General features: G+C 34.4%; 1 protein-coding gene across 11 annotated transcripts in view; it reads left to right on the top strand.

Annotated features, from left to right (window-relative positions):
• LOC115886471 (putative protein kinase C delta type homolog) overlaps positions 1-22,193 on the top strand; it is a 165,977-nt gene that overhangs the window by 56,458 nt on the left and 87,326 nt on the right. For 4 of the 11 annotated variants that reach the window (XM_030905706.1, XM_030905698.1, XM_030905688.1 and 1 more), the window contains one exon: positions 21,357-21,458. In XM_030905706.1, the coding sequence (XP_030761566.1) occupies positions 21,357-21,458 (102 nt within the window). Of the gene's footprint in view, positions 1-139; positions 2,884-17,002; positions 17,154-21,356; positions 21,459-22,193 lie in introns of those variants that run through there. The other 7 variants (XM_030905636.1, XM_030905662.1, XM_030905664.1 and 4 more) reach the window with 6 other exon arrangements.

Below are 22,193 nucleotides of genomic sequence, written 5' to 3'. Positions count from 1 at the left end.
ATTAGTGGAAAAGAGATACTGAAATACTCTGTATAATAGCCAATATTATCGAAATATATTAATATATTGATTAGCAAATTATGAAAAATAATTTTCTCTGATATAAAACATAGATATACAAAATATCGATGTTTTTAAGTGATGAACATTCCTACAATTAATTCGTCGTCCAGTGTTTAATACGCAAAATCCTCCAAACAGTGATCACCGTCGAAAATAATCCCCACCCGCCATAAAATAAGTGTTTCTCACCTTTAGTATTTCGATTGATTGGCAACGCCCCCAAAATGCCTTACTATTCTGAACTGGGAATCTACACGCCGAGCAGTACGTACACAGCGCCTCTGTTCAAAGGACCTTACTCCAATCACTCCTCTATAATCGCATCGAACATACTTCCCTTCTCCAAACAACTCCACCGTACCAACTTCAGAGGCTACAAACCTCATCTCACCACCATCAGCGAGGCTAATATCGCGCCTTTGAGGAGAATCAGTTCGCCTAAAGTCATCTATCACAGTTCTCCGAAAGTTAGAGTTCAAAGACCGATAAAGATCAACACAGCTGACATAGATGTCTCAGTGAACAAGTACCGGAACTACAAGGAACCAGAAAAAAAGTCTCCAAGCCCGAAAAAAGAAATAGTAAGTGAAGAGAAAGAAGCTAAACCTAATACTAACATCAAACGTGATAGGGCTACCATCAGGCTCCAAACAATCCATAAAGATGCTTTAGAGAAAGAAATAGGAGCTATAAGAAGCTGGAGGGATAACTTTAAACCTGAGGAACTGGTTACTGAAGCTAAAGTTAAAAGAAAATCGCCAGGTGAAATCTTAAAAGAAAAATTCTTAATCAGAAGCAAAAGCAAAGATAATATCTCAAATCTAACCCCACCAAAACTAAACAGAAGAAACTCCGTAAGGAAGAGCCCTAGTTTCAAAGATATTTGCGATGAAATCACTTCAAACGAGGTAACAGACGATTTGAATCCTGGACAACCCATTAATATCAGAAGACGACAAAGCAGGCAACTGTCCCATGACGATTTAATCAATGAAATCAAAAGAAGTTCCTCAACTCTAAGTGTTGAAGAAGTGGAGTTACTTGACGCACTTCTCCAGGCAGAAAATGAAGTGGGACTGTATAATTCTCCTCCGGTGATTGAAGAGAAAGTTAAAGGTGTCAAGAAGAAGAAAGTGACCAGAAAAAAGACTGATGACCTTATTAAAAAGACTGAAAAAGAAGAAAGTGGTACAGAGGAAGATATATCAGTTAAATCCCGATCGATAGCTAGTAGACAATCTTTGAAAAAATCATCGAGTGAAATAAGCATTCCTGAGACATCAAACAAACCAGTTTCAAGATTGAGAAAGGACAGTTCTTTGCAAAATATGATTAAAGACATATCGCAGGTCGAAATAGAGATGATACCGGTCAAACAAAAACCGGTTATAACTGGTTCTGTAGGAGACATCGAGGAGAAGACCACCAACAACTTGAAACTGGTTGTCGAGGACTACGAGATACAGGAAAGTCCCAAACGTGCCAAAAAAGAGAAGAAATTTAGATTTAACGTAACTGTCCAGGAGTTTCCGGTTAAAAAGAAGATTACTGTGCCTAAATGTAACTTAAAAGACAGTGACTTTGGTGTTGTTCAATTATCTACTCCTAAAACACCTGTAGTTACAAGTATTTTAAAGAAAAAAGAAGATAAACAGGTTGGTAATGTCGCTGGCGACGGTAAAATCTTTAAGAAAAAAGAACCTCCTCCTGTAGATGATACTGAAATGAAACAAAAATTACTGAAAAGCTTGTCAGAGGTGCAAGTTAGAACCAAGGAGGACAATACTGTACAGAAATCGGGTAGCAACGAAAACATGTGCAGTACTTTTACGGTTTTAGTTAATAAATCAAAGAGTGATAACAGTGTTGCTGATGGTAGCAGCAGAACAAGCAGCGGAAAGTTAAAAATAGTGTCGATAGAAAAAAATCTAGACCAAAAAGACCCTTCTCCTAAAACTAAAACGGAATCTCTTTTAAAAAGTGCTAAAAGTGATTTAAAAGAAAACACCTTTCTATCTAAATCTGATCTAGGTCCCAAGAGGAATGTTTCAGCTTTAGCTCAAAGGTTTAAGAAAAACACCACCGAAGATTCACCACCAAAACAATCTAGTTTGAAAAGTAAAAAATTAGAAGAGCAAAAAGAAATAAAAAAGGACGATGTAGTTAAGAAGGATGAAAATGAGAATGTTGTTAGTAATGAAGAACCTGAAAATATCTGGAATAGTCGAGATAATGAACCTTATGAACCACCGAAACTGACTAAACTAAATCTGGGCTTGAAGGATCCAAGAGAAATCATTGAGGAACTTCAGGAGAACCAGCCAGAAACTCCAGAAGAACGTCAGATGAGAATCATGTCCAAACGTTCCTTAATAGAAAAAGCCAACAAATCTGATCCAGACTTGAAAGTTTTTGAACCACCAACCCCTCCACCACCCGAACCAGAAAAAGAACCTTCCCCAGAACCTTCCTTTGTTCCCCTAAAGTCAAACAGACTGTCCCAGTGGATGCATCCGTTTAAAAAACCCGATCAAAACGAGGATGGTTCTTTGGAACTGTACGCGAAGCCTAAGTTTATTCGCGCGCGTCATATACCGCGTCGCTGGCAACAGCAAAACGTCGAAAGTAATAGTGAGGGTAGTACGACCAGTGATGATGACGATGACAGTTCTAGTGATGGTAGTGATGAGGATGATGACGATGTTGATGAAGAAGACGGCGAAGAAGAGGAAGAGGGAGATGTTGGAGGTGAAAGTAAAGTGGGAGCTAGTACGTCGAGTAATGATTCTGGATTTGATTCGGGAAGAGCGAAAAATAAGGGTTAGTATCTGATTTTTAAAATGCTTGTTGTTTGTTTTAGATATTATATACTGTAGGTCCCAGGATTGTCTTTACAAGAGGAAACTTTTTTATTATTGGCATTTTGAGGAATTTTGCCAAATTTCCATACCGTTTTAAAAAAAAACTAAAAAAAAACATGAAAATATTATTTCTTTGCCAGATTGTTATTGATAGAACTTTAATTAATGTCATATTTTTTGCTGTTGTAAAATGTTAAAGAACTACAACATTTAATAAGTTCAGTGCTATGGAAAGGGTGATAATAGTTATCGGAGGATGTGTTACTTTACTACTTTTTTTTGTTTTTAGCAAAAAAATATGACCTTAATCAAAATAATAACCATAATAACCATCTATCAAACAATGAAATCGAAATTATATTACTGGCTTTTGATTATTAGGACTAAAAAATTCAACTATATTTTCTTGTTTTTTTTATTTTTCTCTAAAACTTTATGGAAATTTGGAAAAGTATAAACGGGATTAGCTATTTTAGAATAAGCAAACATTTTTAAAAAGTATTTCTTCTTGTAAAGATAATCCGGAGACATAGTGTAGAATACTTTTATGTTTGTTTTAACCAAAGTGTAAAATGAACTACACTATAATAGAGGTAAAAGTAATTTATACAGGGTGGTCCCAATTGTATTAGAGAAGCTTCGGCAGAGCATATTCTGCAGATAAAAATGAGTAAAGAGGTCGTATAAATTTATTTTTTTAGGTCGATTTTTTCCAAATAATTTTTGAACTAACTTCGATGTTTGGATGAAAATTTAGGCCTGGGTGTTTTTTGACACGAGGAATTTGGGATTTTGATGTCAATAAGACTCCTAGTTGTATGGGGCGACTCCTATAGATTTTTTAACTGTTTTGAAGAGTACGTTTTTTACGTCAAAAAAGTCTCTTTGTAAAAATCGCTACGAAGTTATGGTTTTAAAAACATTGTTTCTCAAAATTTAAGCCAAAATAATTTATTTTTAAATTTTTGAAGTTAAATAACTCGGTTATATTGAACTTATTTGAAAAACGGTAAAGGGGAAATATGTTTCTTTTATCGAGATCTACCAGCTCTGTGTGAAATATTTGCACTTATTTAATACTCATCCTGTACAATGTGGGAACGTTACGCGTTGTGAAACAACCAATTATGAAAATCTCTTAGAATTTTTACTTTTTATTATTAGATACTTATTCTGTATTCTTCTTCTCCCTGTGCCTTGTGCTAAGCCGCACGTTGGCGATTGTCTGTACTCTTCATACAATGTGTAGAGTGCCGTTTTCGGCTATTCGAAATATGGTGGCTGCGTCGTTGATGTTACACCGATCCCGTATGTTTCTTAGCCAGGAATGTTGTTTTCTTCCTGGGCCTCGCCGTCCCTCTATTTTTCATTGTAGAATCAGTTTAGGAATGTAATATTTGTCTCCTCTAAGGATATGGCCGAGGTATGAGACTTTCTTTTCTTTAACTATATTAAGCATTTCTCGTTCATAGCCTGCAGTTCTTAAAACTTCTTCGTTGGTGGCATGTGCGGTCCGTGGCACACGTAAGAGTCTCCGGAGAGTCCACATTTCGAAAGCCTCGATGCGGTTCAGGGTTCTAGCCTTGAGAGACCAGGTCTCTGCGCCGTATAGTAAGATGGGCCATATGTAGCATTTTACTACCCGTAGTCTAAGTGTTAGCGGGAGACTGCGTGCTAATAGGAAGTTTTTAAGTTTAAAAAATGTCGACTTTGCATAATTCGTTCTAAGTTTAACTTCCTCATCGCAGTCCCATCGTTCATTGATAATGGCACCCAGATGTTTATATCGTGGAACTCGCTCTATAATATTTCCATCCACGGTCAATGCGGTGTTGATTGTAGGCTGGCGTCCTATTACCATAAGTTTGGTCTTGGCAGCGTTGATTTTAAGACCGAAACTATTTCCCATGTCCCCTATTTTATTTATTATTTGCTGGAGATCCTCTAAAGTTGGTGCTAGTATTGCCGTATCATCTGCCGTATCATTCTGTATTGCCGTATCATTATGTATAACCTTATCTATTTTTATAACAAATATACTATTTTTTAACAATTTTAATAACTAATAAATTTATTTGACAACGTCAAAACAAAACAGACAAATTATTGAGACTATACCTTACATTATATCTAATACGTTTTAAATAAAATTAGAAGAGCACTGATAAACCGGAAACTAAGACTAGTCCCCATCGCACTCCAACTAAGTTTGTTGTTATATTCCTACCTTAATCTTTCTATTTAAAGTTTACACTCAATATAAATCTAATTTAAGAACACTGCTATAACAAAAATAGCCAATTTTCTACTAGAAGCTATCCGACTGTAGGAATCTAAATAGTAAATGGACAAGTCATATGATTACTACGTCTATACCTACGTCTTTATTGTTTCTCTATGTAGACTATTTAAAACTGCATCGACAGTGGTGATTGATAAATGATAAACAATCTTACGTACTGAAAGGTGGAAAAACAAATTTTCATGTGAACGTTTACGTCTATGCATTTTTAACTTTTGATCTTTTAAAACGTTTTAGTAGTATCTATTATGGCGATAGTACATCTGGTTGAAAGGATAAACCAAATTATAGTAGCAAAGTATTCTGAGTAGGTCATATAGGTCATGACTGGTAGTTTTCTTCTTTAGATAAAGTGGCATTCTAGATTTGAACATGATTGAGTTTCTTCCATAGGTAATCCATATATCTACTCCAGGGTTGTCGCAACTAACGTCGCATCCCCACGCCTAACCGCCACATGTTACGATCAAGAACATCTTCCTGTTTCAAGTTACAGTCCTCCATTGCTCTTCTGATGGCCTCATTCCAGGATCTTCTAGGCTGTCCTCTTTTCCTTTTTCCAGGAGGTGACCAGCTGTAGATACGGTAGGGCCATTTTTGGTGTTCCATGCGTAGCAAGTGTCGGAACCACTTAAGGCCCCTCTGTTCGACTCTATCCACTATTGTCTGTATGGCATCCATTTTGGCTCTGATTTTCACTTTCCTAACTCTGTCCAGTTTAGATACTCTCGCACTGTGTCTCAAATAGTCCATTTCGAGTGCATTTAAAGCTCACTTTTGTCCAGCTTTTAAGGTTCAAACTTCACACCCATAAGTTACTACCGACTCCACTAGGGCTCTTCCAATATATACTTTTGTGTTTGGTCTTATGTTTTTGTCCCACCAGATGCCATTCAGTGCTCCTATAATCTTCCGCCCTTGTTCTATTCTAGCAGATACTTCTGTTTTGTCTAGTCCCTTTCTGGTTATACGTGCCCCCAAATATTTAAACCATTCAACCTGTCTGAGCTTTGCATTGTCAGTAACAAAAAGGTCAAATTTATCATCTGAATTGGTCACTAGGTATTCCGTTTTATCAATATTCACAGTAAGACCCCATTCCGTGTATGCCGAATTTAATCTGCTCATCACGAATTCAAGGTCGTAAGCATCTTGAGCTATGACCACCTGATCATCGGCAAAATTCAATGTAACCAAACAGTCATCAGAACCACTTCCAAATACAGATTAAATAAAAGAAGCGACAGAGGGCATCCCTGTTGAAGGCCTTTAGTTGTAAAAATTACCTCAGACAGTTTGTTACCGCTCTTAACACGAGCTGTGTTGTTGTACAGCACCTTAATTAAATTTATGAGACATTCATCTACATCAAGTTGTTCCAATATGTACCATAGTTTAACTCTGGGGATGGAGTCGTAAGTTTTTTGAAGATCTACAAAAGCTAGATGTGTATCTCCTTCACGTGAATTCCGTTTTTCTATCAGTTGTTGGATAGTAAATAAATTATCTATACATGAACGCCCTGCAGTAAAGCCACTTTGCTCTTTACCGATTTTGGTGTAAGTAATCCATGCTAACTTAATTCTTCTGTTGATTTCTGGTAGTAGAGATCCCGAGCTGTCTATTAGTTATCCCAAATAATATACATTTTTCTACTATTTCCGCTCTTGTGTTATTGATTAGAATGTATTTTCTTTCCACTAGTTTATTGTACATAATTTAGTTCTTGCTAAGTTCATTTTGAGGCCCTCTTTATTGCTGTCTGTATTTAGTTCATTAATTGGTCTAGTCCAGCTGACGGAAGATTTCTTCGTAATTTTTTCCGTTTTTATATGAGCGATATAAATGAAATAAAAAAACTGAAAATATTGTCTAACATCACAGAACGAAATAATTCGATGCCCGTGATTCACGATCGCCAAAGCATTTTATTTTAAAGCACCGTGTATACGTGGGCAAGGCTAAAACCGATGCCAACCGTGATTTATCTCTACAATGGTAAATTAGCCGAATGTCAGGGAATAACTGCGCGTGAAAAGTTGTGTCTCTTTTAAAAATAGACACTTTCTCTGCACGGCAGTAGTACAGGAAAAAAGTTTCGCATTTTTTGAAGGTGTTTCGCGAATGTTTCAACGTGTCTGACAGATTTAGGCTCAGTGTTTTTGTTTCTTTAGAGGACGTTAACTTCTAGCTAATTTTTTTATTCTTCAACATAAAATATATTTTTTTCTTCATATTTTAGTTAATTTAAGTTATATATACATAAGGGTTGCAACGTTTTTCGTCTTCCGATTCCATCTACTTCCAAACCTCTGTACAAGACTTCTTTATCGATACCCTCTCTCCAGCTCTTGCGTGGTTTTCCCCTTTTTCTTCAATCTTGAGGGTTCCAATTTAATATTTTATTTGGGATTCGATGTTCTTTCATTCTTTATAAATCTCCATACAATATTAATTGCTGAGTTCTAATGTCATCTACAATGTCCTGTTTTAGTTCCATTTGGCGTCTTATGGTTTTATTTGGTATTTTATCTTTTCTGGATTTTCCAGCTGATCTTCTCCAAAAGTCCATCTCTGTGGCTTTTAGCGTACTTCCAGCTTTCTCTTTTAAGGGCCATACTTCAGAGTTGTAGGTAATTATACTTTTTACGATGGAATTGTAAATTCTTTTTCTATCGTTATATTCTTATCCCATAGTATTCCATTCAGCATCGAAACTGCTTTTCTGCCTTGCATATTTCTTTCCAATAATTCTTCATCCAGTGTTCCGTCTTTGGATATTTTCATTCCGAGACATTTGTAGCTGTCGCAATATCTGATGACTTGTCCTGTTACTAGTCGTAGGTATTGTTGTTGTCCACCAATGCACATGTATTCCGTTTTTTTAATATTCAGTTCTAATCCTCACTTTTAATACAGTCATATGCGAACGACAAGGTGTATACTGTAGTGTCATCATTTACTGATAGTCCCATACTACTACATTTCCGTTTCCATTTCTGTTTATATAATAATTTAAGTTAATTATAATTAATTAACTACGTATTACGTAAACCGGTCTTCAACGCTTTTTGTAGCTTCTGGTGCAGTAGACATCTGTGTAAAAACAGTCTTCTTTGAATGTGGTAGACAAAAAGCCAGTATCTGAGACGGCTTTTTTTAGAATTTAGAATGAGTGGGAGGGGGGTTAATCACTTCGACCTTACAGATCCATTGTGTCCCCCTTTCTTGAATCATAACTCATCATACAGTCCCAGGGCTTTGACAAAAGCCAGTATCTGGGACGGTTTTATAGAGGGTAGTTCTCCATCTCCAATATCAGTCGTACCAAAATTCATGGCACGAATGGTTGTCGTCTCGGCGCACTCAGTGATGAGGTGCACTGGTGTTTCACCATCTTCCCCACCCAAGAATCTGCATTCGCCGTTTCTTCTTAGTTTCAATCTACTGAGGTGTTCATTGAGGGAGACAGTGTCCTGTTAAAACCCGGTGACAATCCGAAAATTGTTCTTACTCCAGACCCAGGAAGATCTGTGATTTTTTCTTGATCATAAGCCCTCAGAAACTTCTTCAGAGTGTCCTAGACCATTGCAGATTTCCATTCCAGGTTGCGGATGGAATCTTCCAGGATTCTTGAGTTCCGCCTTGAGTTGGTTACCACTTGGAAAAGCAGAACGGTTCTGGTCCAGTTAGTGGAGTGTTCGCTCCTTCCTAGCTAGATTATTTGCTTTTTCATTGCCTTCTATCCCTTGGTGAGCAGGCGCCCAGTGTAGGAGGACTTTGTTTTCTTTGCCTAATTTATTCCAGCTTCTCTATGCATTCTTTGACCAATTTCAGATTGATTGATACTGAGTTGATCGCCTTTGAAAATGCTGCTTGACTATCCAGATAAGATGGCTATTTCTTGTTTCCGATAGTTCCTATCTAAGATAAGTTTGTACTCTCGATAGCGTAGATTTCTTGCCTGTAGGATATTTCTGCCTAGGTAAGTGCCCATTGGTTCAGGAGTAATTAGCTCTCGGCCCAAACACTCCGGATCCCTGTTCCCGTATTGTTTTGGAAGCATCAGCATACCAAGTTATGGTATGGTCTTTTTAACTGCTGGGCAAGCGTTTCGCTCTTCAATCCTTCTTATTGCTCAATACTACATTGACATGTTTGTCAAAGTTGTACGTTCTTAGCATATCGTTCATTGGGAGTTGCAGAAGTGGTATTTCCTTTTTGAGGGTGTTCCAAGCCCTGATCTGACAATTCTCCCAGTACTAATTCCGTTAGTGACCATTCTAATCATTGTCGCATTGGCATATCTACCAATGACAATGTGCAGTGGTGTTAGATCTAGAATGACCTCCATTGCTGCTGTTGGACAGGTTCTCATGGCTCCTGTGATGCAAACACATGCTAGTCTATGGACTTTGCATAGGTTTAGCCTTGCCGTCCGTTGCTCTAGTTTTGTGTACCAGGCAACTGCTCCATAAGTAATCTGAGACGGCTTTACAAAAGATAATGTTCTTCATCTCTGATATCGGTCGTACCAAAGTTTATGGCAGGAATGGTTGTGCTTTTTAAGTTGGTTTTGCTTTAAGTTGGTTTTTATTTGGGAAGCAGAACGGTTCTGTTCCAGTTAATGCGGTGTTTGCTTCTTTTCTAGCTAGATCGTCTGCTTTTTCATTGCCTTCTTTGTTCAGCTTGTGATAAAAGTATGTGAAAAATATTGCTATAATACCAAAATAGAGAGGTTGTCTTTTTTGAAGGTTTTCGAAACAAAAATTAAATTACTTCATTAGAAATAACTCCTAGAAGACATTACGTTATCATTCGAGATTTTCGTCAAACACATTTTTTTCTCTGGATTTATTTCTTTTAAATTTTTATTTTCCTTTTTTACACAAAAAATAACTAGGTGTTCCGACTTCGGTCTTTTTGATACACTCACATTTACAAGTCAAAAATAAGTCACATGACCTAAATGTATACCCGGTCTTTCAAAGGCATCCAGTCGGGCAAAGAAAGAGGCTGGAAAGCTGGACACGCTGACCTGCCCACTCCAGAGTTTTTTACATCTCGTTTACATATATATTTACTGTGTACTTTGAATACATTCCTTTTTTGTGCATAATGTTTTGGACTTTTTTGTATTGTAATACACTCACCGGCACGAAAAAGGGACTCCTTAAAATATTGATCTGTTTTAGAGTTTAATATATTATGTTCTGGTTGACCGATTTTGATGATTTTTTAAGCAATTTGTAGCTAAATTATTTGACTTTTTAGTGTCTCCTTCTAAATTAAAAATGAAACTTTCTATCTGTCAATTATATGAGGGAAAACAAAATGTTTTATAATATTTTGGTGAAAGTTTGAAATACCCTGTGGAATATGTTAACAGTGCAATGCAAGGAATTTAATATCGTTTTATCATCTAGGTACGTCTTTTCCCGATAGTTTACTTTTTTATTCCTCTCAATAGCTTTATTTTTATTGGAGATATTCGCGTTTGAATACGATAGTAACGATTTTAGCATTGATTTTGTGTTCTCATCAACACACTTATTGGAATGAATTTAGAATTTAGAATGAGTGGGAGGGGGGTTAATCACTTCGACCTTACAGATCCATTGTGTCCCCCTTTCTTGAATCATAACTCATCATACAGTCCCAGGGCTTTGACAAAAGCCAGTATCTGGGACGGTTTTATAGAGGGTAGTTCTCCATCTCCAATATCAGTCGTACCAAAATTCATGGCACGAATGGTTGTCATCTCGGCGCACTCAGTGATGAGGTGTACTGGTGTTTCCCCATCTTCCCCACAAATCTGCATTCGCCGTTTCTTCTTAGTTTCAATCTACTGAGCTGTTCATTGAGGAGACAGTGTCCTGTTAAAAACGCCGTGACAATCCGAAGATTGTTCTTACTTAAACCCAGGAAGATCTGTGATTTTTCTTGATCATAAGCCCTCAGAAACTTATTCGAGTGTCTTAGACCGTTGCAAGATTTCCATTCCAGGTTGCGGATGGAATCTTCTAAGTTCTTGAGTTCTGCCTTGAGTTGGTTACCACTTGGAAAGCAGAACGGTTCTGGTCTAGTTAGTGGAATGTTCGCTCCTTTCCTAGCTAGATTATTTGCTTTTTTATTGCCTTCTATCCCTTGGTGAGCAGGCACCCAGAGTAGGAGGACTTTGTTTTCTTTGCCTAATTTATTCAGCTTCTCTATGCATTCTTTGACCAATTTCGAATTGATTGATACTGAGTTGATCGCCTTTAACGCTGCTTGACTATCAGATAAGATGGCTATTTCTTGTTTCCGATAGTTCCTATCTAAGATAAGTTGTACGCGTCTCTCGATAGCGTAGATTTCTGCCTGTAGGATACTAGGGTAGGTGCCCATTGGTTCGGAGTATTTACACACTTATAAAATAGTGTATATTGTTTTTGTAACATTACACTCATTGAAAAGTCATATTATTATTATTTATTGACGTTTCCTCTAGTAGAGATGGTTTTAAGTTCTGAAGTATCGGCTATTGCTGCCTTAATTGATCATGGTAGAGACCTTTTGGACTTAAAACCATATCTGCAAGAGTAATTGCTTCACAGACAATAATAATATGATTTTTCAAAGACAGTGACATTAAGTAAATCATAAACACTATTTTATAGGTGTGTTGACCAAGACCAAAAGCGCAAAAAAAGTAAAAAATTCGGAAAAATGTTAGTGCCTCCTTCAAAAGCAAATATCTCCAAAAAAGATAAAGCTATTGCGATAACCAAAAAACAATCTATCGAGAAAAGATAAACTTAGATGATAAAGTGATTTTTAAATTCCTTGCTTTGTTAACTTTACTCCACAGGGTTGGAACACCACCACATTCACCAAAATGTCAACCTTAAGTTTTTCCTCGTATAATTGACAGATGGCAACTTTCCTTTTTAATTTAGAAAGAAATAGTAAAAAATCAAATAATTTAGCTACAAATTGTTGAAAAAATCATCAAAATCGGTCCACTAGAACACAATATATGTATATATGTCACTGTAAATGTCCGAAATGCGGTAAATCCTAGGTTTTACCGCATTTTGAGTTGGTTAGCGTGGTTACTTAGAGGGTGTTATTCATTGGTAAATCCTAGGTTTAGCGCGTGTATCCTAGGTTTTACCGCATTTCGGACATTTACAGTAACATATATAAACTTTAAAATACATACATTTGGGTAGTAATGGGGTTTTCATACAAGTTTTTGAAAATTCCAGTCAAGTGATCTCTCCGAAATTCAGACTTGGAACCCTGCAGTACACAAATAATGAAGCAATGAATATTTTGTTAAAAAATGTTAAAATCTCAAAAAGGAAATTTGATATTATGATATTTTGAGCTTCTCTCATCTTTTTGATAAATATATATATATATATATATATATATATATATATATATATATATATATATATATATATATATATATATATATATATATATATATATATATATATAGCATATATATATATATATATATATATATATATATATATATATATATATAACACGGAAATGTAGCAAAGAGAAGGTTTATAAATAAAAAATTACACACCACAAATAAAAAGAAATATATTTGCACAACTGTCTATTCGTCTTTTTTTCTTCTAAATTGACAAGCGACAGTGCGTTTGAATAGGTGAAACGACTTTTTTTAGACTTGGCTCGCTGTCAATTAACCAAAATAAAATCGGAAAAACAAATAAATACTGAACGGCTGCTGCTTCTCTGTCTGTGTATGTGTTGAAGTTCAGGGTGGAAATCTTCGAAACCAAACAGTTGTCATTGTATAAATAAATAGGAAACTTGGAGGCTTGTCGGCGATTATGGGAGGAAACATTTAAAAAGAAAGATTTTCGAACTCCAGAAGTTTTTTTTTATCTCGTGACATATGCGAAAGTTATTTTCAGACTAATATTCTTTTTGGGTCTTGTGCAGAACAGGTCCCCACGAATTCGAGGTTTTTTTAATTTTTAATGTGGATCCCATAGTTAATGGAATAGTCTAAAAGAAAAAAATTGTTGGATGAACCACTTTTTCTACGAAAAAAATAATTGAAAATTCGAAATTTTCACTACATTTCAATGCGAAAACTCTCTATTATAACCTTCATTAAGCCAGTAAAAACAAGGTTATGCACAGTGTTGCCATACTCACCCTGTGTAAAATCGACGAAAACGTTCGACTTCTTATATTCGTTTTTTTTTACATTTAGTACGTATTTTAAGAACACGAAAAATTAAAAATATAATAAACGAGGCAAAGCAAAAAACACTATAAAAATAAATTGACATTAAAATCATTACATACAGTATTTAGCACAATTGTTTAAAAATGTATTTTTCCTGGATTTGTTCAGTGAGATTCCGAAATCGATGTGATTTGTGTACTTTCAAACACTCCCCACCAAATAAATTAGTCTATATATTCGGAGATAAAGGGAGACTGCATACATATTCGTCACAAGAACCTAAATCAAATTCGTATTAAAAAAGGGAAAAAACAAAGTGAAACAAGAGTAATCAAAACAAGCGTAAGCTTACTCTATTGCTCTTGTTTCACTTAATATGTGCGTTGAAGAGGAACCAGATTGCTCCAGCTATATTATGGCAGCTTTAATGTGCGACTAGAAGCAACTTGAAATTCGCATTAAAAAACGCAACCAAAAGGCGAAACAATAGTAATAAAAACACACTTATGCAATCAAAACACGCCACTAGTAAAAATCAGAAAATGCGGATTTTGACGATTTAAAATATCAAAAAAAACAAATAAAAATTAGTAAAAACCAACCAACCCCACCAAATAACCACCTAATCAATGCATTAGCACTCCCCAAATAACCAGGCTAACCAAAGCATTAACACCCTCCAAATAACCAGGCTAACCTAATTATTATGACAAAATTTCATTGATTACTCGTCGAAAAATAGTATATACATATTTAAAAAACTTATATTTTCGAAAAACCTGAAAAATCCTCAAATTTTATTTCAGAAATTGCTTTAAAATAATCCACACTAACGAATAAGTAATAATGTGCTTAAATTAGGTCATTCCACGTCTATATAAGGTAGTAAAGTGCTAATATGTGATGTTTTTACTGAATCTGTGTAAAAAATTTTACATATTTACTGTCCGTCGCCTGTACCCAAAATACGTTTTTTGCCGCTTTTTAAAGATAAAACACATTCATCCAACAATTTTTTTGCTTAAAAATGTTCAATTTAAGATAATCTTGCAAAAAATACCAAAAAACTGTTAAATGCGTGGGGACCTATTGTGCACCAGAGCCATTCTTTTTTTTTTCAAACGTCACAAAAGTATTAGTTTTTTGATTGACAATATGAAAATAGTTATTTATGTAACAAGTTGCGAAGTGAACGTATTTTAAGCACGGGACGAAAAATGCGTCGAGTGCATAAAACACTCTTTTCGCAACGAATTTCATACAAGATTTTTTGTGAAAGCGGATAATTTGAGATTTTCGTACTATTATTATTATTTATTTTTAAACATTTTTAAAATGTTCTGGTAATCGGTTTCTAAGGCATTGTTTATGCATTGTTTAATGACAAAGTTCTGTCAGGTTCAAACGTCGCCGTATTTCCTACAAAGTTTTGTGAAGAAATGAGTGATAATGACGAGTCTTTGGATATTCAATAAGCTGCTGAAACTGCGCTATCCACGTTAGTGCCCGAGAAGTCGACAACAACTTTGAAACCTGTGTCAATTTACTTTTAGGTACTAGTGTCTAAACAAGTGTGACTTTTAGATACTAAACTTGCGTGCATGGAAATCGGTCCACTATGAACTTTTGACTTTAACTGTGTCTTTTAGAATCTATTTATCAGACCAAGAAAAAAATATGAGCTGCTTCAAAGACAATTTAACATGCTTTGATATGAGTATAAATTTATCCAAAGTACTTATCGTTTATATGCGTAACAACGGATAAACAAATGAAAAGCATTTGTGTTGTGGTGACAATAAGAATAAAAAAAACTTATCAAATATTGCAATTACTACTTTATTGTTACTTTGTAATCGAAATTTGCACATTTTTCTTTTATTGTTTGATTTGTTGTGTTTCAATGTTTGATTAGTGTTGCAATTTAATGCATACATCACGGAAAAAAGCTGCCAAAGTAATCGCTTTAGTCGAAAATGGACTTAAACAGAGAGTTGTAACTCAGCACTGCATATGACACGCGGAGCGGTACGAAGAGTGTGTGAACGATATGAGGAGACTTGATCCTTTCGTAGGCGACCTGGAACTAGTAGAAAGAGATATACAACGGATCGTGATGACCGCTTTATTGTGTCAACAATATTAAGAAATCGGCATTTTAATGCTATTCAGGTGCAACAACAGCTGCGTGAAACACGAGGAGTGACTGTTAGTCAGTGAACAGTAAGACGAAGATTGAAGGAATGTAACATGACCCCCAAAACACCCGCAATTGGTCCAAAACTTACCCAAGCTCATCGTCAAATACGCCTGCCTTTTGCACGGAACATCTGAATTGGACACTAGAACAATGGGAATGTGTTTTATTCTCAGATGAGGATATGCCTCTATGGTGGCGACCGAATAAGAAAAGTGTACTAGAGGCCAGGTGAGCGATTCGGAGAATGCTGCATTGAGGAGCGGATTGCTTATGGAGGTGGTTTCTGCATGATCTGGGGCATAATTTTTATAACTGCGCGAACCGACCCGGTTTTCATCCGTTGGGACGACCGTCCGCACGGGAGAGGAAGTTTAACTGGTGCTAGGTATATTGAGGAGATTTTAGCAGTTCATGTGGTACCTTACGTCGACTACATTGGAAACGAATTCACTTTTATGCATGATAATGCGAGGGCACACACATCAAGAATCGTACACGATTACATTTCAGAAGTCGGTTTTCGGGTTATGGAATGGCCAGCATGTAGTCCAGACTTAAACACGATAGATTTATGGGATGAGCTAAAACGAAGAATTTGTGCTAGACAAAGAGCCCCGACCTCTATCCCAGAGCTAATTGTTGCAGTATAAGAAGAGTGGCTTAACATCCCGCAAGCAACAATATCAAACTTGATTGAATCTATGCCAAATTGTATGAGAGATGTTGTAAGAGCAAGAGGGGGTCATACCCATTATTGAAAATTTATTTTAGCCAATTGTCAATAAATAAATAAATAAATAATGACATACATCTTAGTAATAAAAACGATAACTTGTTTCATGCATTAATTTAATAATTTTAATCCAAAGAAACCGAAATACAAATTAAGACCTCTAAACTCTTTTCAAAGAGTATGAAATTGTCTTTCAAACAGTATATATTTTTTCGTTATCTGACAAATATATTCTAAAAAATATATAGTTAACTTCAAAAGTTTGCCATGGGCCGATTTCTATGCACGCAAGTGTAGTTTCTAAAAGAATGTCATTTCGAATCTCAAATAAATATCAAAAACTGTCAATTTCGAAACGCTTTCACAAAAAGTCATTTTAATGTCTAGTCATAACAGTAAAACACTTATTTTAGGCTTAAGCACAAAAGTACGAAAATATATTATTAAACTGACATTAAGTGTCATATTTAACGAATGTAACCATATGCGTATAAATAGTTCCTGCTGTGGAAAAATAAATTCTCTCTTTATAAATATTTATAATGATTTGAGACTTTTAATAATGAATATATAATAAATTTAGTTACAAATATCTATACAATAATTTTTAATTGTATTTCAGAATAAACACCTTTTCACAGACGGTGTATTAATGTTGACACATGCTGTATTCACACCACACTAACCAGAATGTACGAACTTTATCCAAAATTATCCAGTATCAACCAATCTCCTGAACAAATTTAAGTAGAATTTATTTAAGAGTGTTATTATAAAAAAAGAAAAAAAGGACTACCTTGGATAGTCTTAGATGAGCTACTAAGCACTCGTTCGGGTTGTTATAAACATGTATCTAACAAGTATTTTTGATTTTTAGTGACTTTTTTGAATTTTAAATATATGTTGTTTGGTAGATAGACATAACACATGGAAAATAAAATGAACATTTGAAATTTCCATTTCTGTGTATTTATTTTTGTTTTGGGAGAACTCACTTGGCCATAGGTTATTACAGATTTTACAGATTACAATTTTTTCTGGATATACAGGGTGTTCCTCAATGACATGCTAATATTTAAGGGCGTGATTGTGGGACCTATTCTAAGAGAAAAACTCCATATGAATGTATGTCCTAAACGAGGTCCTAACCTTTGTAAACTTACTAGGCACTGATATTCTCTCGTTTCCTCTACAGATTGACAATTTTGTTATTATAGTTAATTATATATTATACAGGGTCGCTTTTATGTATGGAAATGGAAACGGTTGATTATTAGGTAAAATATAGGAGGTACCGCAAAAAGTTAAATACAAAAGTTATAGGATTTTTAAATATCTATTAGCGAGTAATAAATTTAAGTATACAGGGTCGTTCATAAAGTCGTGGCACATCAAAGTTTCATTTTTTTTAAATGAAAAAAAAAATAAGTGCTTGTGTATTACGTTTAAACTATGTTTACACATTGCAGTTGTGACTACCGCGTGTATACGTATGTATTTTGCTTCGTATATACATCTTGTGCTAGATAAAACTACTTCTTATGAACGAATTTAGGAAATAATACAAGTTTTGATGCCTAACTTTTCGTTCTTTTTAAGAAATATTTATTCAATGATAGCAATTATATCTTTTCAGAACGAAAATTAGGAAGGCAAAACTTTGTATTTTCCAAAAGTATCTCAATCGTAAGTTCAAGAGAAGTAGCCTTAAAATTGTTCCATTTTTGTTTTGTATTAAATGTACCATTTTTCTTCCATAAAATGGATTAAGTGGTTAAAAAATAATATTCTTATATTTCTTTATATCATGGAACGCAATAGCGCAAATAACACAATAATAATAATTATTTACACTGCAGAATCCAGAAGTAAGAAAACACTGTAAAAGAACAGAATTTGTATCAAAATGTATTAAAAATATAAGTACCTAGTATAACAACATACTAAAATGGTAAACACTGGTATATCGCCACGATTTTGTGGACCTCGTTTAGTCATTTTTTTCTCCTCTTTTCCCTCCAAGCAGTTGGTTTATTAGCATACTCATTCATCGAGCACTCTGTTGGACTTTGGATATATTATAATAAATCCATATTAACAATCTCACCCTTAAATTTTATATGAAACTGATTATTGAATATTAAACATATCTGTGTATATTGATCCATCAATAACTTACCGAATATCAGTGTAAGAAGTTCTTTGAAGTATTTAAATCTTTCTTTCTCTGGTCCATTTAGATTTTTATTATTTCCATATTAAAAAAAATTATATTGCAGAGCTAACTCAGCTAACCTCTTCATCATTATACGAGAATATTTGGAGTTTTCATTCATTGGAGTCAAAATTTGGTAAATTGGGTATCGAGTAAGGGAAGAGTCGCTGCTGTAATATTAATAATACTCTTAGGAAGGTGTAACAAAGTAATTAAAAACGTGTACTTACCTTAAAATCTCTTTTAAACTACACACAAACAGAACATTTATATAGAGCTTCGAAATGATAAAACAATAATGGCTGCTAACACATACCACTCCTAGAAAGGAGAAACGAGAGAGGACACAGAAGATACACTTGGTCGGTGTCTCTACGGTGAGGCTATCCGCGCATGCGCACACCTTCATTTCATGCTAGAATGTAGACACAACAGTACACTATTACAAAGTGTCTATATAGATATTTATATTATGTGTATACGTCATATTTTTACAAGGTGTGTACTATAGGCACAACTATGATACAAAGTATCACACATACATACGACTTATACATTGTATGTCTCATATACCGACGTCGGATTTCATCATTTTAATAATTATTTGTTACGTTACAAAAAACTCTTTAGAAGTTTAGTGCAGTGCATACGGTAGTTAGTTGAGTGCATACGGTATACAACTAGTAAACACTGTATCACACAATTCTATCAATATAAACCTGCGTGTATCTCATATGTATATGTTAGAACTAGATGGACACTTAGGTTCACTTTAACATATTTTGTTTCTCATGTGTCTCCCTTGTAGAAATGTAATTTCATTTGGAAGTGCTATATGGGCAACCGTTTCCGAGTTAGGTTTTGAAAATATCACTTAAACAATTTTTTTTTAATTAATTTCGATGGGTTTGGTTTGATTTAATGATGCCATTCTGCAGAAACTGTGATACTGTTGTAATGGGGTTTTAAATTCCTATTAGCTACTAGTAAATTTAAATATACAGGGTCGGTCATAAAGTTGTGTCACATCAAACTTTATTTTATTTAAATGAAACCCCCCGTATATTATTGAATATTTCAATTCTTCCTTCAATTTTAAGCAATAATCGTAATGTACATAAATTGAAGAATTGAAATGTTGAACGAAAATTTTGTACTTTCCAGACTAATGTCAAATATTATTAAGTATCGCAGTTTCGGCAGAATGGCATCGTTAATTGAAACTGTATCGAAATAAAACATATCGAAATTAGTTATATCAAATTGTTTAAGTGATATTTTCAAAAGTCAATAACTCGGAAACGGTTGGTTTGAGGTACATTGTGTGTATTTCGATATTTGCTTAGAATTGAAGGAAGAACCAAAACATGCAATAATATACAGGGGGTTCCGTTTAAAAAAATAGAACTTTGATGTGCCACGACTTTATGACCGACCCTGTATATTTAAATTTATTACCCGCTAATAGATATTTATAAACCCTATAACTTTTATATTTAACTTTTTGCGGTACCTCCTATATTTTACCTAATAATCGACCGTCTCCATACACAACAGTGACCCTGTATATATTAGGGTGCTTCTAAGTTTTTTCTTATTTCTGCGTGCATAAACCTGTTTAAAATCAAGAAAAATCTGTCGCTGCCACTGGCACCTATCAGACATTCAAGATCGGCGACTGATATATTATTGCCTAATACGGAAACGGCAAACGCTCTATGCATTTGCCCATATTTCATCCGTTTATTAGGCAAATTCCGCATCTATCTTCCATGTAAATCAATCGGAGACTGGAGAGCTTTACCTGGCCGAAAGAGCGACGGCCATATTTTATATTCGAAGGAAAAGACGTCGTAAATCTCGTTCGAATGCGATAGCTGTAAAATTTTATTTTCGCGAAAAACCCTATGTTTTTCTTCTAGCACCGACCGTCTCGATGAATTTTTCATAATGCGATGCATTTTCTAACAGTTCTCTTCTTAAAAGATGCATAACAGCACCTTTGTTTTTTAGAGATGACGTACATTGTTATAAAAAATATTGATATTGAGACTATTTGATTTTTCTCCATAGCAACTGTTAAAATTGCCTTATATCTATCAAAAATAGTAGATAAAATAGTACTTTAACCACAGGGGTAGATTAAATGATACTTTAACAGCGAGGATAGGTTTAAAACTTTATTTATTTTCGCACGTTTTTTAATTGCTTCCATTTTTGAAAATTTTTGTATTCCTTTTTATAAGTTATTCGGGATTTAAATGGAAGTAGTTTGGATATGGCGTTTGTCGCCTCAGCCCGAATATCTGTTGGTAATTTACTTATTTCGTTTTGAGCCATATCTGGCTCCAATTCAATCAGCAATCGACACGAAAAAGAATTAAAATATTGACTCAAAACTGACAACTAAAGAGACAGCTTTATTTGTCAAATTACAAAAACGTTAACCCAGCACAATATTTTTCCCACTCGTAATAAATTTTTTAAAATAGTAATTTCTGAATATTTTTTTAAACGTAACTCGCTATGGAAAAATATTGTTTTATTCGTCTCCCGAAATTAATTCACTGGCAATTTCATCGCTCGTGAATTAATCTTTTCGGTTGACGATAAAATGCCGACGATAAATTTTATCGTCTTGTATAAAAAATAACTATTATTTTTAATACATAAATATTGGCAAAATGTTATCAAAAGATTTTTTTGATGTTACTACATATGATTAATTAAGAAAAATATGTCTTTTTATTTTTTTCTATAGAATGTGACGTGAACTGTCACAAGAAATGCGAAAAATTGATGGCAAATTTGTGCGGCATCAACCAAAAGTTGGTTGTAGAGGCCATAGAAAAAGTCAGGAAAGGTGAGTAGCAATAACAATAATTATTAAATATTGTTTATACAGGGTTGTTCACCACATACGACACGGAATATTGTAGCTAAACAATTAGATTTCTACAAATTGTAAGTTTTGGGTTCGTTGAAGGACTATTAGAGCTACAATTTAAAAATATTTTTACAAGATACAGAGTGTCCCAAGTAAGTAAAAAATATAATAGTTGTATTTTTTTAAATGGTTCCAAACCAAACCAAACACACTGTATATTATTCTATTTTTAGATTCTACGATTGAAATAAAGGTAAATTTGATTAAGGTTTATCGCACTTAAACCTTACCGTTTTTGAAATATCTTCAATTTTTTGAATTTACATTAAAAATTTTAAGGCTTCATTTCTCCAAGGGTATCAAAGATTTTAATACTAAATATTTACTGAAGTTTATTTATTGATCAGATATTGTGTTGCAATAATAAACAAAATACTACCTTAGACAGAGTGTCTATAAATTTATAATAAATAATTACTAGCTTTAAACGGCAATAACTTGTTTAATTTAAATGGAACACCCTGTATATTTTACGTAACTCAGATGCACAATTTAATTGTCTATCAAATTGTATTATACTATTTTTTACCTATACCTTCAAGTTTTCGTAGAAAATGCATTTTTTTATAATTAAGACCTGATTTATCAATATACCCATGGAATATTGATATTTTAGATTATTTCTAAAGATGTAATAAATTTTCAAAGAGT

This window comes from Sitophilus oryzae, unplaced genomic scaffold, assembly GCF_002938485.1.
Source record: "Sitophilus oryzae breed Bouriz unplaced genomic scaffold, Soryzae_2.0 scaffold_1145_pilon_pilon, whole genome shotgun sequence".
NCBI classification, from domain to species: domain Eukaryota; kingdom Metazoa; phylum Arthropoda; class Insecta; order Coleoptera; family Curculionidae; genus Sitophilus; species Sitophilus oryzae.
This window is presented reverse-complemented; position numbering and strand designations above follow the sequence as displayed.